Below are 9,927 nucleotides of genomic sequence, written 5' to 3' on the forward strand. Positions count from 1 at the left end.
AAACTGTTTTGGACGTGTCGACACATCACTCACATCACTCACAGACAGACAGACAGACAGACAGACAGACAGACAGACAGACAGACAGACAGACAGACAGACAGACAGACAGACAGACCGACCGACTGACTGACTGACGGTGTCTTGTGCTGTGATCACTGGGGTGGAGGGCAGAGACACCCTGGGTCGTGACACAGCCTCTCATGACACTCAAGTGGAGCATGACACAGAAGCTCATTTGAGAAATGATCCACTCCTGATGTGGCCCTGATCTGGCCCTGATGTGGCCCTGATCTGGCTCTGATGTGGCCCTGATGTGGTCCTAATGTGGCCCTGATCTGGCTCTGATCTGGCCCTGATCTGGCCCTGATGTGGCCCTGATGTAGCCCTGATGTGGCCCAGATCTGGCCCTGATGTGGCCCTGGTGTGGCCCTGATCTGGCACGTTTACGGCAAATCTGCACCACATCAGGGCCACATCAGGGTCAGATCAGGGCTGGATCTGGGCCACACTCAGAGCAGACCAATCCAGAGTGGACTGGCATGTGGGGCGTCCAATGAGGACATTCTGTGATGACGTGTTAAAGATGACCACTGAGCTCTGATGCCCGCGTGCCCGTTACTCATTTGGGCCGTCAGCCTTGACCACGTGAGGGAATGAAGACCAGTGCCGGGTTAACAGCACCGCATCAGACAGCAGCGGAGCTGGCCCAGATGTGAGCCAGATGTGGGCCAGATGTTCACCAGGCCCCGAGCCGGTGAGGCCTGCCAGAGGAGTCCGGGGGTGCTGTTTGCGTCCTGAGCTCATCTCCAGCAGTGCCAATCACAGACGCGAGGGCTCAAAACAACACACAGCCTACACAAGGAACAACAGGCATATGGCTCATAATCCTTTAGATAGCCCCGCTACACAATACAAACTCTGAACAAAATGCCTAAACTCAGGGCTCCGACAGACAGCTGTGGGAGAGACCAGCACTGAACCCTCAGCCTGCTCTGTGCTGTGGGAGAGACCAGCCTGCTCTGTGCTGTGGGAGAGACCAGCCTGCTCTGTGCTGTGGGAGAGACCAGCCTGCTCTGTGCTGTGGGAGAGACCAGCCTGCTCTGTGCTGTGGGAGAGACCAGCCTGCTGTGTGCTGTGGGAGAGACCAGCCTGCTCTGTGCTGTGGGAGAGACCAGCCTGCTGTGTGCTGTGCTGTGGGAGAGACCAGCCTGGTCTGTGCTGTGGGAGAGACCAGCCTGCTGTGTGCTGTGGGCTCGTTCCCCACACTATCATCCATCAGAGTATGTGGTGAGTTTCATCTTCGAACTGAAACGGCATATTCCCTCCTTTTAATATATGAGGCTTATTACTGAGAAACATGCTTAAGTGCACTTGAAAGGAGGTTCTGTGGGCGAGCCTATTTGGGTCTAAAGAGAGATATTTAGTACCACTGGGAAATGCAGGGTTCCGCTGGGATGAGAGATGTTCGAGCAAGCATCAGGAGAAATACTCTTTCTGCCCCGAAGCAGCTCTCCCCTGGACCTCATGCTAACACAAAGGCAGGCATGTGTCCCCCTCGGGGTTGTAATCAGCAGGCGTGTGTGGGAAGCTGGACGGGTAAAATAGGGCCTTTTCATCAGGTGCCAAACGGAACACTCATTTCACCCGTCACCGTGACGATCCAGACCTTGCGATGATCCAGGTCTCCTCACCTCAGCAGGCTGGACCGCCACAGTGAGGAGGGATGGGGGACAGCCGGGCAGGCTACACACACACACACACACACACATACACGCAAACACACACACACACACACACATACACACACACACACACACACACACACACGCAAACACACACACACACACACACACACACACACACACACACACACACACACACACACACACACATACACGCAAACACACACACACACACACACACACACACACACACACACACACACACACACACACACACATACACACACACACACACACACACACACACACACACACACAGCTGTCTCACCTCCTCCCACTGGTGGATGTAGCGTATGAATCTGTACAGACGCAGCAGGCACAGTACACACACACACACACACACACACACACACACACACACACACACACACACACACACACACACAAACAGGTGTCTCACTTCCTCCCACTGGTGGATAGCTTATGAGTCTGGACAGGTGCAGAAGACACACACACACACACACACACACACACACACACAAACACACACACACACACACACACACACACACACACACACACACACACACACAGCTATCTCACCTCCTCCCACTGGTGGATGTAGCATATGAATCTGGACAGGTGCAGTAGACACACACACACACACACACACACACACACACACACAGGTGTCTCACCTCCTCCCACTGGTGGATGTAGCGTATGAGTCTGGACAGGTGCAGTAGACACACACACACACACACACACACACACACACACACACACACACACACACACACAGGTGTCTCACCTCCTCCCACTGGTGGATGTAGCGTATGAGTCTGGACAGGTGCAGTAGACACACACACACACACACACACACACACACACACACACACACACACACACTGGTGTCTCACCTCCTCCCACTGGTGGATGTAGCGTATGAGTCTGGACAGGTGCAGTAGACACACACACACACACACACACACACACACACACACACACACAGGTGTCTCACCTCCTCCCACTGGTGGATGTAGCATATGAGTCTGGACAGGTGCAGTAGACACACACACACACACACACACACACACACACACACACACACACACACACACACACACACACACACACACAGGTGTCTCACCTCCTCCCACTGGTGGATGTAGCATATGAGTCTGGACAGGTGCAGTAGACACACACACACACACTCACACACACACACACACACACACACACACACACACACACACACACACACACACACACACACACACACACACACACACACACACACACACACACAGGTGTCTCACCTCCTCCCACTGGTGGATGTAGCGTATGAGTCTGGACAGGCGCAGGAGGCGCAGCAGGCTGAGGATCTTGGTGAAGCGGACGATCCTGAGGGCGCGCGCCGTCTTGTACACCTCCGAGTCGATGCCCTGCTCCACGATGAGGAAGATATAATCCACCGGGATGGACGAGACGAAGTCCACGATGAACCAGGTCTTCAGGTAGCGCATCTTGATGGTCTTGGGGTCCAGGATGATGTCGGAGTTGTCCTCCATGATGATGCCCGTGCGGAAGTTGAGCACCAGGTCCATGAGGAAGAAGGTGTCGGAGACCACGTTGAAGATGATCCACGGGGTGGTGGTCTCGTCCTTGAAGAAGGTGATGCCCACGGGGATGATGATCAGGTTGCACAGCATGAACAGGAGCATGGTGAAGTCCCAGTAGAACCTGAGAGAGAGGAGAGAGAGAGGAGGAGGGTGGAGAGAGGAGGAGAGAGGAGAGGGTGAGAGGAGAGAGGAGGAGAGGGTGAGAGGAGAGGGAGAGAGGAGGAGAGGGTGAGAGGAGAGGGGTGAGAGGAGAGAGGAGCGAGAGGAGGAGAGGAGAGGAGGAGAGAGGAGAGGAGGAGAGGAGAGAGGAGGAGAGGGTGAGAGAAGAGGGGTGAGAGGAGAGAGGAGGGGAGAGGAGGATGAGAGAGGAGCGAGAGGAGGAGAGGAGATGAGGAGAGAGGAGAGGAGGAGAGGAGAGAGGAGGTGGGTGGAGAGAGGAGGAGAGGAGAGGAGGAGAGGAGGGGAGAGAGGAGGAGAGGAGGGTGGAGAGAGGAGAGGAGAGAGGAGGGAGAAAAGAGAGGAGAGGAGAAGAGGAGGGGAGAGGAGAGGAGAGAGGAGTGAGAGAGGGAAAGAGGGGAAGGGGAGATAGAGGAGGTGAGAGAGGAGGGTAAAGAGAGGAGAGAGGAGAAGAGGAGGTGAGAGAGGAGAGAGAGGAAGAGGAGGGAGGAGAGAGGAGGAGAGGAAGAAAAGAGAGAGAGGAGAGAAAGAGAGGAGAGAGGGGAGAAGAGGGGAGAGAGGAGGGAGAGAAAGAGGGGGAAGAGAGAGGAGGGTAGAGAGAGGAGAGAGAGAAAGAAAAGATGTATGGCATGGAGACAGAGACGGGATGAGTCGGGGGTGGTGAAGAAGAGAACAGGGAGAAAAAAGAGAACAAGAGAGGAGAGAAGAGAAGAGATGAGGAGAGGAGAGAAGAGGAGAGAGAGGAGGAGAGTGTGGGAAAGAGACAGAAGGGGGGAGGAAGAGAAGGAGAGAGAGGAGAGAGAGGAGGAGAGTGTGGGAAAGAGACAGAAGGGGGGAGGAAGAGAAGGAGAGAGAGGAGAGAGAGGAGGAGAGTGTGGGAAAGAGACAGAAGGGGGGAGGAAGAGAAGGAGAGAGAGGAGAGAGAGGAGGAGAGTGTGGGAAAGAGACAGAAGGGGGAGAGAGAGAAGAACAAACAGGAGAAGGGGGAGGAGCGTGTGAGTCATGGGGGAGGGGGGCAGTGATGGACAGAAGAGAGAGGAGAGAGGAGAGAGAGAGAGAGAGAGAGAGAAGAGATGTGTGAAAGAGTGGGAGAGGAGTGATGGGAGAGGGGGATGATGGAGGACAGGGGTGATGAAAGGAGAAGAGAGCGTGGGGCAGACAGAGGGATTGGGGGGGATGATGACAGAGGAGAGCGAGAGTGTCAACGGAGAGAAGCAGAGCGGCAGAACGGAGAGAAGAGAGAGAGAGAGAGAGAGAGAGAGAGAGAGAGAGAGAGAGAGGAAGGCGTGAGTGATTAGTAAAGAAGGACTCCATGTAAAGGAAAGAGCACAAAAAAAGAGAAAACTAGAGGGAGACACATTGTTGGGGGGGGGGGGGGGGGGGGGGGTGTGTGGGGGTGTAGGTGTGTGTGTGTGTGTGTGTGTGGGTGTGTGTGACAGTGAGAGTGAGAGAGACAGAACTAGAGGGAGATACACATTCTTTGAATGAACACGTGTGTGTGTGTGTGTGTGTGTGTGTGTGTGTGTGTGTGTGTGTCTGTGTGTGTGTCTGTGTGTGTGTGTGTGTGTGTCTGTGTGTGACAGAGAGATTGAGAGAGACAGAACTAGAGGGAGATACACATTCTTTGAATGAGCACGTGTGTGTGTGTGTGTGTGTGTGTGTGTCTGTGTGTGTGTGTGTGTGTGTGTCTGTGTGTGACAGAGAGATTGAGAGAGACAGAACTAGAGGGAGATACACATTCTTTGAATGAGCACATCCAGAAACACCTGACTGAAACAGACCTGGCCTGCCCTGACATGAGGTAGTCCACCATCAGCAGCTCTGTGTGTGTGTGGGGGGGGGAGGGGTGTGTGTGTGTGTGTGTGTGTGTGTGTGTGGGTGTGTGTGTGTGTGTGTGGGTGGGTGGGTGTGTGTGTGTGTGTGTGTGTCTCTATGTGCAGTCCTCAGATCAGTTTAGTCAGTGGAAATATATCAGCCCCTTTGGGCCAGTCTAGTTCAGCCTGGCTGTGAGCCTTCAGAACTGATGGGGAACAGCACAAGCAAAATTGAACTATAACTCAAACAGCACTTGCTCCCCGCCTGGGTACCTTCAAGGTGTTGGCCTATGTCTTCATTATTGTTGGACACTGTTGTTTGGCCTGCATAGCTCTGTTTGAAAGTCTAACATATTTATGTGTTTGTTTATATATGAATGCATGCATTTATTGAGCAAACACCTACAGCTGAACAAGAAAACGGTTGTAAGTCAAGTCAGCTCAATCTTAAAAGACTCGACAGAGTGGTCAAATGTGTTGATTCAGTGTCTATAATGGTTTTAAAGTCGAAAAGGGGTCTAATTACGCAGAGCATAGACTATCCCTCGTCGTCTTTCTCACGTGAAAACAAAGCCCGAAACCTTATATGACCCTTCCTACCTACAAGGAAATATGCAAAACAAGACTGTTTCAATGACAATACCTCCTTGCGTCGTACACTAACGTATAAGGGATCTCTGCAGTTAAATAAATGGAGATAAAGTGCCCCATCCGGAGAGAAGAACTGTCGCCGAATACCGCAGGTAGAACTCAAGGTCACGTCTCCGGCGCGAGGTGTACTGCTGAGTCATAGACTATCGGTGACTGATGCAACTAACTCTAATGCGCGCGGCACATGCAGCCGGAGCCGCGAACAATTAGCGGCAGCGCCGACTTTCACGTAGGGCTGCGCTATTTAAGCGTATTTGTGTGGCTTGGGGAGAAAAAAAAACATACAAACACGTGGATAAACGACAGTAGTGGGCTCTACGTGCGGTGCTACGTCGTGTGATGATGTTGACAATGCGGTTAACGAGCATGGCCCTCGGCAGACGACTGTGTGCTGTCCGCCCGCGAGTGGGCTAACAACACTGTGACGCATTCTTCATAACAAGCCCCTTCAGTAACGCAAAAAAAAAAAAAACGTCCTGTCCGGTTTGCTGACACTAAAACGCAACGCCAGTAACTGCTTATCCAACTTAGAATTAATATGAAGAACGCATGGCAAAACATCACGGGCGAGCAACACTAGTTGCCTGAGGAACACACACACAGACATAACTGATTTTAACCAGAGGCAGTGTGATGTGAAGCGGAAATCTGAATGTGGTCAAAACTGTTTTACACAATCTTGTAGAAACACACTACGGGCTGTCGGTGCAACACGGACAATGAGAGCGTGAGTGTGTGCGGTCCATAAACCTTGCGTTGGCCGCAGTCTAGACTGAGGTCGTTGGCGCTGTCCGCCTCGGTGGTACTGAAATCAGGTAGCCTACCAACCAGCCACACCTGATCAACTGCTGGCACCACACTCAACGGCTAGGAAAGCACCTACCGTGCTTGGGTTTAACACACCCACAGAAAACTTAACAATTGTAAACACACGCCCGTCGCAGTGATGTGTACCCTATATTATTGGCTCACGGTGACATGTACATCCATTTTTGTTTTACCATTCAATGAGGCTAAAACCGATTAAATAAAATCGAGCACGTGCTATTGAATTGCCCGAATTAAAGCGCTCAGGATAGAGCGAGCGGAGCCCTCCTTGAAATAGCCATGTAGCTGGTAGCCTTAACACACTTGGCTCAAGGTGACTTTAGCCGACAGAGGCGAGAGCCTCCTCCATTCGACACGCGCTGCGCAGCGGGGCTCTTCACATAATAACGTCGATAGCGCATGTGACTTTGTGAAAGTGTATTGATGGAATGATTTCATGGGGTATCAGAACGTACGTTCTTCACAGATAAAGGTTTATTTATTTTTTGACAGAGGAAGGCGCATCGACCATAAACGATAACACTTCAGCGTCTGAAGGAATGGTTCTGTGCGACTATCGACATGGCAAAGTAGCCTGACCCCGGGGAAAGCAAGGAGGGAGAAAAATAAAGGAATATCATGTGTGGGGGGGGGGGGGGGGGGTCATGTGTAGCTGATGAAGTCGACCTTCGGCTAAAAAGCTTAACATATGCTGTCATCCGCATAAACACTGACACAAATGTCCGCATACAGAGCACTGACTCTAACATAACATACTTCTGTATTGCTGAGTCGTTTCGACCTGTGAGGTCTTAGACAGGCACACAGGCGCTCTGTTCCCCGAGCTGTCGTGTTCTATGCAGGTGTTCGTCAGATGGGTGTGAATAAGCTTCTTCGTTACCCCCTTTGCTGCCAAGTTTACCTGAGATCAGGAAGCAACAAGAACTAATGAGTGAAACTTCCCTGACTGGGGCGGGGATGGGGATGGGGGAGCAAGCTCGACCCCACTCACACTCCACAGTAGGCTAGCTGTGGGTGTCCTAAAACTCACCCTAAAGGAAAACTCACCCCTAAAGCACCACCTCACACACGCTCAGCGCAACACACCAAACTTGTTGATGATGACCTCAAACATTTGGGAATCTGGCACTAAAGCTGCCCCCGGCCCTGGGCCGTGTTGAGTGTGACCCGAGTGCAGTATAGGGGGGGGCGGCTTACCTGAAGTCACTGTACGGGTGAATAATCCAGTTCCCCGCCGACTTCACGCGTTCCTGCTCCCTCTCCACTGCCTTTTGGCTTCCATACATGCGCAAAGAGAATTTGTTAACTCCGGGCTGAAGCATGCTACTGAACTGCCGTTGCATGAAACTCGCCTGGCTGCCGTTGGCGTCCGTATCCTCGGCAGCCGCCACGATAGCCGGTCCATCCTCAGTCTTCTGGAAGGTAACCGAATTCCTCGGCTGCTGCTGGTGGGCCCCGGGCTGCTGAGTGCTGCCGTGAACCGAGGACGACGCTTTCCGGCTCGGCGCGTTAGAGAAGGAGACCCTCGAGTCCTTTTTCTCGGGCACCCCACCGGAGACAGGGGTGTTGCCGCCGGTATTGGCCGTGTCGCCCCCGTGGCCCAGCGCCAGTGAGCCGACAGGAGTGGTCAGCCCGTCCATGCTGGCGGTGGTGGAGTTACAGACGGCGGACTGCCTTCGGTTTGAGCACCCGCCGCCCTGTTTGTCCGTCTTGGACATGATAGAACGGAGGCTCCCGGTGCCGGAGTCTCTCCGGCATTCTCCGTTTTTGTTGCATTTCATGCTGGAGGCTAGACCTGTGCTGGTGCTACCATCGCCTGGAGCATGTGTCGCCTCTACCGTGACTGCTACTACGGTAGTGTTCGCTCTCGCGTCCCCGCTTCTGACGGGCTCGTTCCGCGGGGCAGCATGTCCCTGGCACGTCGGAGCTGACGGTTTGCTCGCTACGGCGGCGTCGGAGGAAGTGGCGGGCTGCTCCCCGTGCGCTGAAGAGAGCTCGTTGTTGTTTGACTTCTTGCACGCCGTAGATGCGGCTCCCCCTCCTGGCGTAAAGTTTTTCATCCTAATGCTGCCTCCTCCACCACCGCCTCCTCCTCCTCCTCCGCCGCCACTGCTGCTGCCACCGGCTCGGCGCAATCGCGGGTGCTGAAACTTGGACTCCTCTTCTCCGTCGTCCGCCTCGTCCATGCCCGTGTGGTTCGCTGCGCCAAACTTTAGCCTCTGGGCGGCTTGACCTGCTTGGTCCTCCGGCTTGGAATCCACGCAACTCTTGCTGCTGCTACTGCTACCTGTGCGGCTGCTGCCGGTGCGGCTGCTGCTGCCGGGGACGCCGGTACCGCCAGGGATGGAACATCCGCCGCTGCCCGCTTTCTTTCTCATGGGAACATCGGACACCGGCGAAATGTCATTGCTGTCCATGATATTGGGCATATCAAATTTTGCCTCCAATTATCTTTGCACGAAACCAATCAGGGACAGGAAGGAAACCCAGAGAAGGAGGGGGAGAGGGAGAAAGGAAGAGAACAAGAGGTAGAGACACAGAGAGAGAGATACGTGACTTCTTTGCAGACTATACGAACTCCAGCTTTCTCATCCCAAAATGCACAACAATTGCAGCAATTATTGCCAGCACCTTAAAAGCCTTTACCCGCAATCACAATTAACCTACATTATGAAAACACCCCGCTCAGCACCGGATGACCTCCCGGTAAGGTAGCCTAATCTGAGCGAGCATGCAGGTTTGTTGCCATTTTTGCGTAAAGCGCCAATTTAAAGGAATTGGGGTTAAGTATTCTCTAATATGGTAGGTTGTGTCAAAAGACCCGGGTTAATACAAGGGAAAGAGTCGCACAGATACGCAGTTATTGTGCCGGTACAATGATGTCATTTTCATAGAGGGTGTTTTCAATGACAATTTCTCCTCAGTGATGTCAGTCACATCACACGTTGAAATAGCGCCATCTAGTGATCAAACACCACAACTTGAAAAGGCTGGAGTCTTCGACTGACTATGAGGTCAAGAAACGTTTAAAACCTGTTGAATATCGACATTGGCATCACACATCGTTGTCTAGGAATATAAAGCTGGATATCATTTCAGCCATGGTCATAAGCCGGACTTGATGCTCAGTCTCACTTACCCCAAAGTCAC

General features: G+C 52.9%; 1 protein-coding gene across 1 annotated transcript in view; it reads right to left on the reverse strand.

The window, feature by feature from the left end:
• LOC105909229 (potassium/sodium hyperpolarization-activated cyclic nucleotide-gated channel 4) overlaps positions 1-9,206 on the reverse strand; it is a 44,704-nt gene extending 35,498 nt beyond the window's left edge. The window contains exons 1-2 of the mRNA XM_031562759.1: positions 7,975-9,206; positions 3,005-3,428 (exon numbers count right to left, since the gene is read on the reverse strand). Of these exons, the coding sequence (XP_031418619.1) occupies positions 3,005-3,428; positions 7,975-9,206 (1,656 nt within the window). The remainder of the gene's footprint in view (positions 1-3,004; positions 3,429-7,974) is intronic.
• Positions 9,207-9,927: the final 721 nt, after the last annotated feature.

This window comes from Clupea harengus, chromosome 25 (genome assembly GCF_900700415.2).
Source record: "Clupea harengus chromosome 25, Ch_v2.0.2, whole genome shotgun sequence".
Lineage (NCBI taxonomy): Eukaryota > Metazoa > Chordata > Actinopteri > Clupeiformes > Clupeidae > Clupea > Clupea harengus.